This window comes from Micropterus salmoides, unplaced genomic scaffold (assembly GCF_014851395.1).
Source record: "Micropterus salmoides isolate LMB-PRFRI ecotype aquatic unplaced genomic scaffold, ASM1485139v1 Ms_hic_scaffold_3, whole genome shotgun sequence".
Lineage (NCBI taxonomy): Eukaryota > Metazoa > Chordata > Actinopteri > Centrarchiformes > Centrarchidae > Micropterus > Micropterus salmoides.
The window spans coordinates 6,055,893-6,074,210 of NW_024042261.1; the positions used below are offsets into that span (position 1 = coordinate 6,055,893).

Consider the following 18,318-nt stretch of genomic DNA (forward strand, 5'->3'; position numbering starts at 1 on the left):
CACATCCTGGTCTTTTCAGCTTGGTTAACCCTCAATGCACTCATCTCTGGTGTCGGCAGGTAACCCGCTACATTTTTACTATAAATAATTCCACTGCATGCATAATTGATTGGTTAAAATGCACCCCACTTAGCTCGCAGAAGCCCTGGTTCATATCTGCCATGATAGTTTGCCAGGAGCAAAACTATCCATTGCACTAACTCGGATTTTTGGCGACTTCCTGTCAGAGCAGTGGTAGTGATGCATTCGTCAGTGGTTGGAGATCTAATAGAACGTCTCTCCGTGCCTTAGCGTGTACCTAAGATGATTTGGAAGTAGCTCTTGTAGAACGTTTGTAGATTTGTAGATATACAGTGTACTCCCCCCCCCCCAGTCCCTCCAGAATGTTTGGAGAGGCTAGGACACATTAAGTACAATAGCTTTGTGGATTGAGAAATGCTAAATACATACAATATAGGCTGTGTTGGATTGGAAGCTGAAGACTGGATGGTGGACTTCATTATATCATATCAGTGGCCTTCATTCAATTATCAGTGGGTATTTTGGCATTGGTTTGGGATTTAGAATTGATTGCCACCCCCTAATGAAATGTGAGGTTTGTGACCCCCCATGTCAGTGCTCCAGCTCGTTACAGCATCATGCCATTTGCTGCCCATCAGCACTGGTCGCTCTTTAGCTGGCTGGCAGTGGGTGACAGAGTCCCCCTCAGATCTCTACATCTGCCAGTTGTGATGTGATGGAAAGGGTGTGACATAGATCATAGCAAATGGATGGTCAGAAGATTCTAGTCTTCCCTAATAAATGAATAGATGCATTGTAGGACACTGTGCATGACGATAGTCATTGTTTGTCTCTAACTATAGGTTATTGTCAGTGTCTAAAATCATACAATGTAATTATCTGGATTTTTGTTTTAGATTCAGTCTCTCACAGTTGAAGTGTACCTATGATAAAAATTACAGACCTCTACATGCTTTGTAAGTACGAAAACCTGCAAAATCAGCAGTGTATCAAATACTTGTTCTCCCCACTGTACAGTCTCCAATATGACATCAGTAATACTTTCCAATGACATGCTACCAGGTAGCTGAAAACTAGTGTGTCCCACAACATTTTACTTGTTTGGGTGACAAATATGGGGTCTGCAGTGTGCCAGAAATTTCAAATGATTAAACTATTACCAATAAGGAAATAGAATGAATGACTGGCAAATGTGTAATAATAATAGCTTTAACTATTTATTTACTGATTACAATAAAACACACACAAAAAAATAATTGTGCAATAAATATAAAATACCAAATCCTTCTTTTGTAAAACCAAGTGAATTGATGGTTTGTGCTGCTGCACTTCAGTGTTGCAATGACCAAAAGACAAGACAAAACACAAGGCAATGAAAAATGTAATACATATTGGAGACTTAGAAGGAGAAAAGGCAAGAGTCTGTCTGGCATACAGAGGTACTTAAAACAAAGCTTGACAAATAAAGACTGGTAGACTGAAACTGAATTGCCTTAAAGTCATTTGAATTCAATTGAATTGAATAATTACAGATACAACTAAGATGTGAAAACAAACAAAAAACATGGACAGAGCAGGTTTTGTTTTCATATTTTCCCAATTATATTGTCACCTGAATTTAATGGTCTTAAATTATCTTGGAAAAATAGATATTGGGAAACCATTAAAGAACAATAGCCGACTAAAGGCCCTTCCAGATATAAAGCAATTTGCGCTGCGTTGTCTGCTGGGTTCAGTGCAAAATTGGCAGTTTTTAAAACTTGTAGCAGGACTATACAGTTTACTACGTTCAAAGCATGAGTGTATTCATAATATCGCATTTCTGACAACAACAGAGCTTCCATTGAATGAAGTAGGGGACTAGAGGAGGTAAAAATGAGAACATGCCACTTTTGGACTGCATTGATTGAAAAGACTGTGAGCATATATGAATACATATTGCAACAGCCTAAATACATAAAACATACTTTTATAGGAGAGCTTTTCCCGATCTTATTTGACTTTATTTTATCCCTTTTATTTTATTGTATTTTACTAATTTTATATTAAATTTTCATGTTCTTATCTTTTTTGTATTATTCTTTACACTTGTTAAAGCACTTTGTAACTTGTTTTTGAAAAGTGCTCTACAAATAAGGATTATTATTATATTATTATTATAATGTGCAAGTCCTTTTTGGAGTGTCTTAACAGCATCTGAAACTTCCAAAAGTTTCTGAAACAGACCATGAGAGATATGGAAGGGTTTCATGTCGTGGTTCTGAGGGACAGAACTGCAGCTGTTAATATATCTGGACAGCCCATCTATATAAAGTAAATGTGGGAAACACTGTATTTAAAGTTAGGACAAGCTTTAGGCCTGTATGTTTTTTTTAAATTACACCTTGCACTTATTTTATTGTCTTTCAACTGTGTGTGTCACGTGACTACCGAACCGTGGCTCAAAAATTGAGGTCTGAACCGAACAGTGAATTTGGAAAATCGCTACACCTCTACCAACTGCATGTATACATGCTTAATCTTACCTTAATGTCGACCAGTCAGTTGGATTTTGCCAGGCAACAAACAAGTGTTTAGCCCACTAGTTAGTTAGATCTTGCTTGATGCCCAGTCTAGAGAGGGAATAGGGCTGTACGGGAAAACCTGAGCATCATGTCATCGGCTCCGTGATGCGAAGGGGAGGGGGTGGGGGGTTGACACTGGACTGTAACATCTGGACCTTCCATCCCAGTGCAGAGAGAGCACATTGGCAGCTGTTCAGCTCTGCGGCTGGGCGTGACATTGATGGTGTTAACTGGCAAAGCACACACACACACACACACACAAAGTGACAATCCTCCTCTCTCCTTCTGTGGCCTAATTTGCACAGCTGTAACAAACTACCTACATCTAAATGTGTATATGCAGATATCTGTGTATAAACATACACACGGAAGAATGTGTAAGCTCTCACTTGTGTCTGAGATGTTGGCCACTGGCTGCCAGAGTGGAGTGAGACTGAGCTGAGAGCTGGGCTGAGGTGAGAGATGAACACATATGAAGTAAAGATAATGAAATGTGAACAGTGAGACACCAAGACACTACTTAAGTGCTGCAGGGAGTTGGAAATTTAGAGTGTGGGAGAGCAGTGAAAAGTGAGAGTCCAAGGCAGAAGATGGTTAAATTAAAAAGGCAGAGAGGAGATGGAGAACCGATGAGGCAGTAATAGTCCGATGTTAGTCACCCACTCCGTAGCCCTCTCCTATCCTACTTTCAGCCAGCATTAGCGCCACTCAGCTTAGGCACCCATGGACTGCCTGCCACGGTCTTATTCTCCCAGTAGGCTTCACCTCAGCCTCACCGTGGCGTTGTCGCTAGTGTCACACTTCTATTAACCCTCAGGGAAGGCTTCCCATCGTGCTGCCAGCACTCCCAACACACACTAGACCTTGACGAGTTCTGACATCATCTTGATATTTTCAGTGATGCAGGAGTACAGCAAGCTTTTAGTTGGCAGTCTTGTAACGGAGTTCATCTGAGTACTGCATGGGGTGAGTTTTGGCACGTACATTGACGCCAAACCACCAGGTCGAATCCTCGGATGACAACTGCCCAGAAAAGCCAAGTGAAGACTCTGTTGACTGTCTGCTGATTTATTATTAGAGGACTTCAGATGTATTGAAAGAGCTACACATGACCGATTGGAATATCTCAACAGCTGTCTAGTGCCACAACTATCACGACATTTGTGGTTTTGAGTAAAATGTCTTGGATTGCCATGAAAAATAAACATGCTGCAGTCAGGATAAACTGTAATAATATAAATGATTCCAAAAATACAAAATCTAGCACCGCCATCCAGTTAATTTGTTAAATACTACTTGATTTATGACCAAATACCTGCAAAACTTGATCATATTCTCATTAGCCGTAGCTGTACTTTGTGTTTAGTGCCAGTTATCAAATGTTAGCATGCTTACATGCCAAACTAAGGTACATGGTAAACATTGCCTTCAAAGTACATGCATTATAGAGAGCTCGAGTGAAACTGTAACTTCCGGTGTTAGCTCACATATGATCTGTAACATAACATATTTTATAACAGCAGGACAGAGAAGGGGGGCAAACGTTGTAAAAATCTTAAAACAGCAGAAATTACAGCTAAGAATTAAAAAAAATAATAACTTGAATGTGAACTTCAAGGAAATTGATGAAGCCAAGTTACGTTGATGTACCCGTTTCATCACACTGTGCCCCTGCGTTACATTTTAATGGTAGCTGTAGTTTTTCTGTGCTCACAAAGTAATCATTGTTTAACTTTATTAAAATCTCAATTTATTTTGCTCAACTGCTAATAGCAAGTGATATAATGGACACTGATTTATATTATATGGAATCTGGACAGTAGATCCCAGAAACACAAATGAAAGAAATGTTTACTGAGAGATGGCGTTGTGTTACAGAAGCTAGTGGAACAGAGGCTAGACTGGATGTGATGTCATGATATTGGCTGTCTATAGCATTGTCTTTTCAACTTAGGCTTATAGCCAAAAACTTACAGTGCAGAACAAATGGCATTCCCATCAGCCTCAGCTGTACTGTGTTTAGCGCTATGTTGCAAATGTTAATGTGCTTATAAACTAAACTGAGACTGTTTACAAGGAATGTGTTACCTGCTAAACATCAGCATGTTAACATTGTCGATGTGAGCATGTTAGCATTTAGCTCAAAGCACCACTTTGACAAACCCAAAACACAGAAGACACCTAGGAGTTTTTCAAAGATCTTGGCCAGTTATTTTGGGAAAACGATAAATGGTTCCCTCTCCTCATTGACGTTTACCTTTGTATTCTCAGGTGGAGATTGTGACCCATACAGGGCCCCATCGGCGCCTGTGGATGGGCCCCCAGTTTCAGTTTAAGACCATTCACCCTTCAGGTCAGACCACAGTAATCTCCTCCTCGTCCTCAGTCCTTCAATCCCAGGGTCCCACTGATGTCCAGCAGCCCCTGTTGGACTTTGACACAGATGACCTGGACCTACACAGCCTCAGGTACTTTGACACTGTCAAAAATAATGCTACCAGTAGTGAAAATCAGGGCTAAGGGCTGCATTAAGCCAGATTTTGATGTAGATATACTCACTATGTTATCTGTCTAAATCAGGAAGAGGGTTTACAAGATATACAAACACACTTGTTTTTACAAATTAGGAGGCGGTCACTCTATTTACACAAACTTATCCTGACAAGCATGTATATCCTCATAATCATAGTTTTACACTTAATCACTGAAACAACAATTCAAATCGCCCACTGTGAGTTCCTGGGACCAGGTCCAGGCATCTGAAGCCCTTAGATATGTGTGTTCTTTTTGTGTGTGTAATAATATACATATACTGGATGTGTGCAGGATCCAGCCGGTACGTTCAGAGCCAGTCAGCATGCCCGGCTCATCACGGCTGGTGCCTGATCGCAGAGGACAGTCCAACATCATGGACTCAGGATCAGGTAGGAAACATCTTTGGTTTACTCTGCTGTATTTGAATCCCTCCTACCCCCCGCTCTGTGGTAAAATTTGGGTTCTTCCATTTCCTTGTTTTCCCACCGGTTTCATTCAGATGTAGTTCATTCTGCTCGATCTTCTTGACTGAAGTGTCTCTTTGTCTGAAGTTGCCAGTTAAATTGTGTTGTATTTGATTCCGGTGTATCCCATCAATCATAACAGTGGAGACTGGGAGTCAATGTTGTGTAATGCACATTGCCACACAACAGCATTCCCACAAACAACAAAGTTTGATAAATGAAATAGATGTTCCAGTACCAGAAAAAGAGCTTTCCCTTATTTGCAACAGTATTTGCCATTTTTTTCTGTCTCAGCCGTGTTCAGTGATAGTTGAAGTGTCAGGGTTACAATAATGTTTGATGAGGCTATGATGAAATAGAATTCAGAAATGTTATTACAAAGTGACTAAAAGTAATAAATGTTGTATCTTGCATTAGCTTTAAATGCTATAACTAGGACTTAACTTACTGTTGGAAAGGAATGCAGACCCAAACAGGTCTATAAATATAATTTTAATATTCATCTACTGTGCATTTTACTGTCTACTCTAACTGCTGTTACTGCAAGTTCTCTGGCGACTGCCTGCTGTAGTGTGTTTGATGGTAAAGGGATTCCCTTTGCTGTTGTCTAACACCAGCACAATCCCATTCAAGTGGATTATAAGTAGTCAGTCATTTACACTAGCCATTCAGCAGCTTTGCTTCGTCCAACCATGCAGCCATGAATGCTGTCCCGTATCACATATACACTGTGATTGTTTGAATAGGCCTGTAAGGTCTGCTACATGTCGTCTTTAATCTGGTTACGATGTTGGGCTAATCCAGTCACACACAGATGAGAGGATTTCCTCTAGTCTCAAAGTATAGTGCTGTTAAATGGGTCTTGTGAATGTGTGTGTGGCTTGTGTTTGGTATTTACTTCCAGTGCAGGTGAAGACATCGTCACTTATTGCGTGACATTGTACCCTGCTGCCTTTTGTTTGATCAAAGAGATAGAGGAGCAATCTGTGGCATTATCTGCTGTCACGTGACAGACTTCAGTCATCTGATCTGCCCTCCCACTGACAGATAGCCACCTCTGGCTTTTTCACTGAGGTGTTGAGAAATGTTTACAGCTTGTCACAAAAGGTGTGCCACAAATATTTAAACATATTCAATAGCGTCTTTTTCTTCTCCATCTTTCTCTGCTCTTCAACACATACCAAGAAGTGCTTGATAAACAGAGAGATATGCTTTGGTATTTACCACATTTTTTCCTTTCAACTGAACAAGAACCAGTTCAGACTATCATCCACCCACTTCCAAAATGAAAGCAATTACAAAGCTTGATTGATTTTTTATTTATTGCACAATTATTTTTTTGTGTTTTATTGTAATCAGTAAATAAAAAGTTCAAGTTATTATTATACATTTGCCAGTAATTCATTATATTTCCTTTTTGGTAATAGTTTAATCATTTGCAATTTCTGGCACACTGCAGACCCCATATTTGTCACCCAAACAAGTAAAATTAGCATTTTCTTATTATTATTATTATTTTACCAAGGGGATTAACCTTGGTGATGTGAGACTGACGGAGCAAACTCATTCACCTGTTTCCCCTTCACCTCTGTCTGTAGCCTTGTGTCTGCCCAAAATCATATCTGTGGTTCTTCAGTCTCCAGCCAGTGTCCTCTGTGTTTTCAGTTTCTTTCCTAACTGGTTCAGAGCAGAGAGACAGGACAAAGTCAGGCCGAGGGATAGAGGTGATGCTTATCAGTGTGTGCGCGCTGGGAGGGGTTCAGTGTTGTGTCCTGCCACTGCCATGGCGCCGCCTCTTATCACACATGCACATCACTTTTGTCTCACCCTCTAAAGCCGCCTGTGTGTGGCAGAACTTACTAATATGAGTTTGAAGGTTGATAGCAATTTTTTTTGGATTCACGGCGCATACAATAAATACATCTTTAAATTGACCAGTCCTGAGTGAGATAAATTATTTTCATGTATTTACATTTATGCTAATAAGAATACAAAGAAAGCTGATAACTGACACTAAGTATTTGAGATTGACACATTTATGAGCATGTAGCCCTTCAGACTTAACTGATAAAGACAATGACTTGTTCCAATATTTAATGCCTTCAAATGCATATATTCTTATGTCAGTAAATTAAATGTTTAGTGATTCCCTTAGTATATCATATATATAAAATGAGCTTAGTGTTATTTGGTTGCCATGATGTAATTATGTCATGTCATCGGCGTTTTGTCTGATGTAATGCATAACAGCTGTTCATTGCATTAAACATACGTGTGTGAATACAATATTTAATCTCGTACACATACACATCAGAAAATCCATTATTTCCGTATTGCAAAATAAATAGTTTATAATAGTTCTTAATATTAATATAGCCCTATTGTTTACACTTAAACCTGTGCAACTTTTACTAATTTTACAATATGTAATTCAATTGCATCATATTCATAGTATTAAAGGTGAAAATTGACCTTATCTGGCTTTTAATCCCTTTTAATCCCTTTTAATTCCCTTAGAAATAAAGCGCATGTGTTTTCATATGTAGTGTTTCACATTTCCCATAGGAAATACCTGATAACCGCATGTGCCAAATTTCATGCAAGTCTATCACATGTGAAATTCTGTGTCACAATTACAGATGACAGTTTGACCCTGTGTGTGATGTGCACATTTTGTGACATAAAAGCCTGTGACCGATTCATGTTTTCAAGCCATTTCTGTTAGAATGGAAGTGTTTCTTTCAGAGTGCTCAGGCCCAGTGAGGCCATAAAGCTGCAGTGACTCACTTACAGTCAGTCAGTCTCCCTAGTGTCTGCTCGCATCTTATCTCAGCCCATACACTCTGCTTATCTCTGCCTTCCCTGAGGTGATGGGACGCCATCTGCATTGGACACACGCGCGCACACACACACACACACACACACACACACACACACACAGTACGTCTGTATGTTGTACAGTGCTTCCAGTCATGGCTTCTTGACTCAGCATATCTGTCTCTATGGAGAGGACAGAGGAGCCCATCACCAACGATACTGTCTCATTTTCCACCAGCCGCAATATACAGGATCAATGTGTAACTGTTATCAATACCCCCTATCTGCACCCCAAGCCTTGCTGTGAGATATGTGCATGTGTGTAGAGGCGACTTCAATCCCAGCTAGACTACACAGTGGCATTTTGTGGCTTAGTAGGTCATATCAAGGAAGAAAGAAAAGGAGACAGACCTTAAAGAGAGATAACACCACAAGACTGAAAGAAAGAGTATTTAATCTTACCTGTGTGTGTGTGTGTGTGTGTGTGTGTGTGTGTGTCCACACTACTGTAATTGTGTTTTGACTCCCTGCCACCAAAACAGGAACTAACAACAAAACCCCCTTCTGTGGCATCAGCCATTTTGTTGTTTTTGTTGTTGTCATCTTCAGTGTGTGTGTGTGTGTGTGTGTGTGTGTGTGTATGTACGTTCCTGTCTTTGTCGCCACGTCTCTGCCTCAGTGTTTGTCTCCATCTGTGTGTGTGATTTATCTGTGGCGGTGAATCAGTGATAGTGTGTTAGCTGGCGGCAGCGCAGGCAGGACGAGATGGAGCTGGCTTATCACAACATGCTGAAGACATTTTAGAGAGCTACTGGATTTTGTGTTTGGGTGTTTGTTGGGTGTGGACTGGTTGACACATAACACCAATATAGGATTCTGAACTCTTTTCAGTGAATGGCAGTTTTAGGAATCGTTTTTCATGTAAACTGAGACATATTAATCCAAAACTCCATATCGGCCTACCCAGTTGAACCATGAGGTGTGTATCTGTGGTCGGCCTCCGTGTGTACAGACATGTATGTGTATACTGTATGTTTGCCCTTGTGGCTTCTGTCTTGTGTGTGTGTGTGTGTGTGTCAGTCCATTAGCAGCATCCTGTAAAACACTGAGTTAATCAGTGTGGGATCAGCAGCTATCTGCCATTAGCCACATCCACCCCACATTATCACAGCTCAGTTACCTTCACTGACTCTGTGTTTGAGGATGTGTGTCACTCTGCGTGTGTGTGCTGGGATTCACATAAAAACTAAAAGTCTTAGTAAGGTGGAGTTCCACCATGAACCTCCAGAACAATTTCACTGCTCGTTGTCATAGTTTCACTGAGTGTGTAGAAGTCATCTAGAGGGATGATCAGCTTTTTTCTAAGATAAAGTCCTTCCTTCATGTTTTTTGTTGGCTGTGGAGAGCACTGTTTAACATGCTGCTCCACAAATCTCCCTTAGGTGTTCAGTTGGGTTGAGATCTGGTGACCGGTGCAGTCCATATTATTTACGTCATTTTCATCAAAACATTCAGTGAGCCCTCGTGCCCAGTGTGGAAGTGCCTGAATTTGTTATTTTTTCCCCTTGAATACTTAAGATGAGAACAAATGTTGTCTTGACGCATTTGCTTTGCAGAACGGGGACGGTCATTCTTGTGATTTTCTACATATTTGCCTCACAATTAAATTTTGGCGTTTTCTCTAACAGCCTTAGTGTTCTTGTATGTGTGTCTCTGTGTGTTTGCGTGTCTTTACTTTTGTATGGGCTAAAACAATTAGATGATTAAATTATAGGTCAATCCACAGAAAATACACTGGCAACAGTGAGCTGATTGGTGCCTGTTTATCTTCTGTTGATGAAGTGATTCACCAAGCAAAAATGCCAAACATCCAGTTCTATTTTACATCAGTGTAAAGTGGATGTGCATTTTTCATTAGTTTCTGACGTTTTACAGACTAACGATGAATTGATTCAGTGCAAAATAATCAATGGATTAATTTGTAACAAATATAACTTTGAGTTGCCCCAATTCAGGTCTCTTCAGATGTCTTCAGTAATGTAGAAAACATTAGGATGTTTTGGCTGTTTTACTCAGAGCCAGGATTTGGTTCACATAAGTGTTAAGAGTTAAAACTTAAGTTTAGAATTAAGGTCGGGATAAAGAGTAGTTAGCAAATGAATGCAGTCATTAAAGATTTTTTTTTTTTGACAAGAATAAACTAAATCATGATTTGGATAGATCACCTGATTTAAGTCAGTCAAGAAGTAGAAGTCTTAATTTAATCTTTTAACCACAGCAAAGTGAATAGAAACCAATGGCTGCCTTGAAGTTTGAGAAACCATTTTCAAACATCTAAAACACAGCATGCACTTAGAGTTTTAAAGTATACTGGATTGGTAGCCAATGAAGTTAAGCTTGCACAAACACTAGAAGGTTTCAGCCATTCATTTATGTGATTGTGTGTATCTGTGCGTGCACCTGTTAGTGTCACCAACACAGTGCCCCCTTGTCCCAGTGACCCACCACCTCTTTACTACCATCAGCACCACCCTCAGGCGAGAAGGGGCTTTCCCCAGCATTATTGTTCTCACCGAGACTGGGGGAGAATGAAAGAGAGGGCTCTGAATGACGGAGTAGAAAGATGAGGACAGAGGGTTTGCTCCCCCAACACACACACACACACACTCACTCAGACACACACTTTGCCTGCCATCTTTCCCTCCCTCTTCTCTCCTCCCCTTCATACTTGAGCAGCCGTTTAAAAGACTATGCACCTGCGCTGCGGTATTCTGTCTCTCGTTCTTTTTCTAATACACACATACCCCAGTAACCTATACCCCACAATTACCTCCCAGCCTCATAAAGGGCCCTTGTATTTTTGTGCTATAGTGGCCACACTGACAACAGTGATCGCACAGGCCAGAAAGATGCCTGGCCATCCGATCTCTTCCTTAAAGACAAATACTCTCATTTCCCGTGACCCCCTCTCCTCACCCTTCCATTCCTCCTCTCCTGATTTTATTTTTATCAATAGGCACCTTTGTCACCTTGCTTCCACTCTGCCCCCCCACCCATCGTGTCCATCGCCTCAGGGTGTGTTTGGTGACCCGTTGGTTGGTGACAGGACATAACAGCAAATCTCTGCAGTCATCGCCGCTCCTTTTTGTTTATGTCATCACCAGCAATCAGGCAAAGGGAACCACTGAGCTGTTATCAGGGAGAGAAAGGGGGGAAAATATATCTGCTGGAAAATCAAGAAAGAAACGGAAGCAAAGAGAGGACGAGTGACACATTTAAATATGGTTTACCTGCTGGTCCTGGAATACCTGGAATATCTCATGTTGGTTTGAGATATGGATTTCAGACAGAGAGCGGTTCTCTCTATGGAGATCAGAGAAGAACAAGGACTCACTATCAGGAGATCAGGAGTGTTCCTCTGGAACTCAGAATACCAGGAAATGTTTTGAATTCTCCGGGGAAGTCATGGAATTCAATTTATTGTTCCCAAGGTGAAATTTATTGTAAACTTAAAACACTGCTGCTCGAACACAATGCAACCTATACCAATACACAGTCCCCCTAACATCCACTTACTACACATCCACACATACAAAAGCAAGTATGTGACTACCTGTTTTGGAACGTGAGTGAATGGCAGGGCCATTTATGTGAGGTTTATGCAACACAGAGTTGATCATGGTAGTTGGCTCAAACATGACGTGAAGGGGACTATGTTTCATTCCACCTCTCATGTTCTAGTTCTTTGAATCAAATTGGGAGCTTGGATACTAATACAACTTTTGAATGATCAAATCATGCAGGATTTCTTTGCTTTCTTGAAGAAGCATCTATACCTTTCTGGAGCACAGAAAAAGTATTTGTATATATGCAGCCAGGGACTATGCCATTAGCTTATTTGACAGCAGTGTAAGTTTTATATGAATATGACATGAAGGTGCTAATACATGCAGAACACTGACATGATCCTTTAAGTCTTATAAATCATTATTTTTCCATATTACCTAATGTCCCTAAAGCCCTCAGTTGCACTTAAAAGCACTGATGATTAATGGGATTTTATATGTACGAGCAACGGGTAAACCTGTAGAGATAAAAAACATATAACCAGCTTTTGATAGATGCCAGTAACAATCTAGGTGTCTGTAGTGTGCATTGGCTTGTTCCAGCATTTCATTCACGCTATTTCATGTTTACACTAAGTGAAATATTCTAACCCCAGACGTGTTTTTATGCCGGCACCAATCAGTCTTTTAGAAATATTCTTAATGTCCTGGACATCATTTAGCTTAAAACATTTAGTACCACTGGAAGCTTAGTGGTCTTCACCAATTATAAACAAAGCTCTGTGTGCTTGAACAATGTTTGTCTCCAGTTTGTAACAGCTGGGGCAGCAGGAATTAAACAGTGGAATTGCATGTTTTGTCTGACCAACAGAAAAACCCAAAATACTTCATTTTCAGTGATATAGAAGCTGGTACCAGAAGATGAGGAGACAGATGGTCTTAAATTGTTCTTCCTCTACTTTCCTTTACTCTTTTCCATTTCCCATCTCCACTCCTTGTATCTCCTCTCTAACATCTCTGAAATGTTATCGTTCATTCACTTTTAAGACTTCAGGAAGTGTGTTAGCTTGCATGTGTGAGCGTGTGTGCGTGCGCATGAGTGTGAGGCTTTGGGGACTACAGGGCGGGAATGGTTTAGCCACATGTCGGGATTTATGGCGAGTGTGTGTGCGTGACTGAGAGAGATCAGGGAGTGACGTGGATTGATATGGGTGAGGGCTGATCAGGTTTTTGTGCTGCTGTTATCCCCCCCCCCCCCCCCCACTCTCTGTCTATGTGTTGAGTTTTTTGTATTGCACACTTGTAATCTGTGAGAGTTGGAATGCCTTCAAGCATTAGTGTTATACAGCAAGTGCATGTGTGTCTGTGCATCCATGTGACTGTGTGTGTGTGTGTGTGTGTGTGTGTGTGTGTGTATGTGCAGTGCCAGAGGGCAGTGAAGACTGAGCAGCTGCTCTTTATAGTGACTGAACGAACACCAATGTGTCGGGCATCTGCCACGCGTTCACCCTACTGCCTACCCACTGGAGTGTGTGTGAAAGTGAGAGAAGCTGTGTTGGTGTGTGTTATCATGTCATTCTGTCTCCCAGTGATTTCATAATTGTGTAGCATTTATATTATTATAGAAGAATATAGATCTATGTATTTTGAGTAGTAACTGAGATGAAAACATGATTGTTATGAATGTGTTATTTGTGTGTGTGTGTGTGTGTGTGTGTGTACCAGCTGCTGAGACAGAGGATCGTGTTGATGTTTCATCTTCTCCAGTGTGAAAACACTCGTGCACACACATGTACGCAGTGGTGTGTCCCAGTGGCGGCCGTTGCTGTTGGGGCCACCCTTTCGTTCCCATGACCTTAATCTGTGGCAGGCGCCCTGCATGGCCAGCCATCCCTCCGTCTGCCTGGCCTGCTACTGCTTGAACTAGAACTAGAATAATGCCAAGACATTTCTGATTATTCTGATGATTTATTTCTTATTTTAATAATCGTTTTATAGGTTCAGTATATGTAACTGTAAGCTCTTGGGATGATATGTCGAAAGAACTTTGTAACTTGTTTCTCATTATGGGAAAGACATGGAGACAGTGTCCAAGTGTACATTTTATGTTAATAATCCCGTCCTATCAGGTCAGCTGGATATGCAGAACATCTCTGTTACTGTGTAGTTGCAGTGTACCTCAAAGGCAAGCATGTAGTTCAACAAATCTGTGGAATAACACTTCCCATAATAAATTAATATTGACTTGGGTTTAAATAGATCTCCGATTCTCCAATCAGTAAGATTCTGGAAATCAACAACTGCTAATACTCTGCACGACTTCTTTACTGGCAGCATTTATTTAAAGATAGCTTTTTGACGTCATAAAAGAACTTTCTCAAAGTAGGTTATTTTAAACCGCTGTACATCCTTCATCCACTCGCACACTCAGGTGTTTTCAATAATTGTATCTGTTTAGACCATTACCCATGGACAGTTTGGATTTTTTGGAAGGCCTGAGTCTGGACGGTCAGATCCAAATTGATGTGACTTTGACGTCACTCTAGAGCAGCTGTTCCCTGCCAGACGGAGCCGCGGTGAACGAAAAAGCTCCAGAAAGGCTACTGTTAAACACATGGCCCTCTTCTTCCTCTATCTTGCTATCATCTGGTCACAAGTTCCCTTTCTTACACCTGAAATCTACCGGGTCACATGCTCTCTTCTGAGTTACGTGCATGCTAGTTATGCGAGCGGATGCAGTAGAGCGAGAGAGAGCTGTGGGGCATACACACACATACAGCAGCAGAAAAAGTAATGCATGTCATGGAAATGACAGAAAGTTGTAAAAGTTGTCATAATTCGGGAGAGATGTGACCCTGGGAGGAAACCAACCGAGGGCATGAAAAACGGGAGTCTCCCGTGAAAATCGGGTGGGTTATCAAGTAGGAGCTAACCTCTGTGACGCCTTGTACGACAGCGTGTGCATGTGACGTTGTTTCTGCGCATGCGGGTCACTTTGCGGGTCACTTTTAGGCCGTGGATATTATACACTGGAGTCTGAAATGGGCCACATTTAAACAATAATATGAACTGTCAAACAAAAAAAAATCGGATAAACCCGGAATTGAGCATTAAGGCCTGCAGTGTGAACGTAGCTTAGTGTTTCCTTAGTGTTTCAACATGTTCCATGTTCCATCACCCTGTTTTTTTATATTTCTTTTCTCCATCTCTCCCTCCACACAAAATCACCACTGACAAACACAACACATTGTGATCAGGAGTGACACATCTTTCTCTCTTTTCATTCTCCTTTTCATCTTACCACGTGTTCCTCTTTCTTTTTCCTACTTTCCAACCCACTCCCTCTTCACTTTCCTCTCCCCCTCTCTCTGATGCTAACCCTCCCTGACAGTGTCTCCATGCTGTCGCATGCTAATCTACCTCTGAGAGGTGTTAAAGCACTTCCACGCTCACACACACGCTCACACACACGCACACACACACACACACACACACACACACACACACACACACACACACTAGATCCCGTAAGTTATCGATCTGCCGTCCCGCTCACTCTAATGGGATTTTTTACACCTAAGCATCAGAACCGGCTAATGCATCGCTTCACATCTCATGCAGTCACGCACACACACATACACACAGACTCATACACAGAGATAACTACGGAAAGCAGTTGAGTCTTGCTGGCAAGTGTGGTAAAAAATGAATAGAGGATGGAAGAGGAGAATGCACTCAACAGCATATGCATCTGACTCTCTCAGCATCTGACTCATGTCACAGATGTTCAGACTATCATTACAGCACACACGCACACACACACACACACACAGCAATTTGGTGAGTGTGAAATGATGAATCTCTCTTTGTTTCCCACAAACATTGTGTTTGTGGGAAAAATGTATCCTACAGAGGATTTGCAGGTCCTCTACTCGCCACAGCAAATACTAGCTTCTGGTAAACATGTTAGCTAAGTTTGTTAATCAGATCATCCGTTATCCACAACTCATAAGTAGCTGCTACTAAATCAAAAATAAAAACATCACAGAATTACCCTTGGGTCTCAGTTTCATTCAATTCATGAAGTTAGCTGGATAATCATTCTAAGCTAAACATGTACAGTAACCCCCCAGATAATATCAGTATCATATACTGTTCATACATATATACTGTGTATATATACTGTTTAAATAAACAGATTCTGCAGGATGATCTAGTGCAGAGCTTGACAGAATGCTGTTCTCATATTCATCTGCTGAAGGAGGGAAGTTTCTCTGAGCTCACCTTAAATCTCAGTTTAACACCTGGGCATACCAGCAGGATTTGTGACATCACAACTAGTTTGGAGCCAGTCATGGTCCAGTATGCAGCAGCTTATATTTCCAACACACACACTCAGCGAATGGACTTTTCAGTGGAGTAGGAGACATCTTGTGTCCAGCTGTTAAAATTTGAAATGAAAAGTATATGCATATTTATAAATTCTGGAAGTATACATTGCCTTCCAAAGGTATGGGAACAGCAAAAGTCTTTTTAGTTTTGCAATACATTAAATACACTTTGGTGTGAGATCAAAAGGTGTATATGAAATAAGAGATCAGAATGTCAGGTATTTAATGCTTAAATGTTTTACAGTTTGAGAACATTGCACCTTTTGTCTCAGCCACATCATGTTTTAGGTGAGAAAACGTCGTATGGGCACTAGGGCTGCAATAGATTAGACGACGTAATCGACGACATCGACTATAAAAATTCAATGACGTGAAATTTCATTGTGGACGCGTCGTTACAGAGATGCTGTTTAAGGGAGAGATAGCAATCTTCTTATTAAGACTATTTCTGGTTGTTCGTTTGTCCTCTTTAATTTTAATTAATTGGTGCTTTTCAGATTCATACACATGAACAAAACAATTGGCTCATTTCACCATTGACAAGCCTGGGTACTGACTCTCTGCACTTGGGTCAAACGCTATATATGCAACCGATTGTGGACTGTGTTTAAAGTCACGTGTCATGTTTAATCATGGACACATGCTGAACATGTTCCAGCTTGCTGAATTATATATTGAAGCGTGTAAGCTGTTCTTTCTGATGCAACAAAAGGAGGTCTTCAGTGGATGCTGTTTCAGGAGCTTTTGGAGAAACTGATTTTATTTATTTTTTGGTTTTTTTATTTTATTTTTTTTGCAGAAGAAATATTTAACGTACAGACATTAATGCCTGCTCTAAATATTTAATGTCAGTTGCTTCAGCTGGAAAACAAAAAACTCACTGTTGGCTTTCTAACAACCTCCTCCTTCTTCAGACCTTCTGTCTTTATCTTCATTGCCTTTTTCCTTCCTTTTGTTTTTCTTGGTGTCACCTCGGGGCTGACCAGGTGGAGGCCTACTGCAGGCTCATTTCCTCAGCAGGTGTGTGTGTGTGTGTGTGTATGCGTGCGCGTGTGTGTGCGTGTGCGCGTCATTCTCATCGTCTGTGCGTGCGTGCGTGCATGCGTGTAGTGAAGTGTGTGTGGGAGTGCACGTGTATGTAGATACTATCTGCTCACCTGCTCCCACCAAGCCACAGAAGCAGCCATTGTGTGTTGATGCTGGCCAACTAAAAGACCAACCCCCTCCAGGTGACAACAGGTGTGTGTGGTGTGTGTGTGTGTGTGTGTGTGTGTGTGTGTGTGTGTGTATAGAAGGATAATATCAAGGAGGATATTGTTTGTGCCATGGTGGGGGGAGATGGAGGGAGAGGGGAAGAGGTTACAGCCTTTCTCTCCTCACCTGGAAATTATGTCCTGCCGCCATTTTACTGGAGTGTGTTTCCAATCACTGCAGGAACGTGAGAAATGTCCGCTTGGGAATTCCTCCCCAACTTCCTGTCTGTCTGTGTGTGTGTGTGTGTGTGTGTGTGTGTGTGTGTGTGTGTGAGAGAGAGAGAGAGAGAGAGTCTGTGTTTAATTGTGGATGTGCATCAAAAGTGGCACTGTCGAGTTTCCTTTACTCATCTTTTTCTTCTTTCCTGCTTGTTAAAGGGTCACTTCATGCAAATGAAATCAGATTTCTACCTTCACCCTAATACTGTGGAGCAGAATGTGTACTTGTGCTGCTCACGGCATTGAAAAAATAACACTTGGAAAAACAACAGCCTGTCAGAGTAACTGTCCCTATTATTCCACATAATCCACCAAACACTGTGTTCAACTAGAAATGTATTTTTATTTTTTTTTACCTACACAAATTCTTTCTCCTCCGTTGCATTTGGGTGGTGGACAGATTCCTTAAAACCTGGGCAGTTGTACCAGAACTATCTGCAGAGTTGATGTGAAAATGCCAGTCTGTTAAATGTTTTACATTTTCAAAA

At 41.1% G+C, this 18,318-nt stretch overlaps 1 protein-coding gene across 3 annotated transcripts in view; it reads left to right on the plus strand.

The window, feature by feature from the left end:
- bcas3 (BCAS3 microtubule associated cell migration factor) overlaps window positions 1-18,318 on the plus strand; it is a 344,304-nt gene that overhangs the window by 127,523 nt on the left and 198,463 nt on the right. For all 3 annotated transcript variants that reach the window (XM_038692467.1, XM_038692465.1, XM_038692466.1), the window contains 2 exons: window positions 4,857-5,053; window positions 5,412-5,509. In XM_038692467.1, the coding sequence (XP_038548395.1) occupies window positions 4,857-5,053; window positions 5,412-5,509 (295 nt within the window). The remainder of the gene's footprint in view (window positions 1-4,856; window positions 5,054-5,411; window positions 5,510-18,318) is intronic.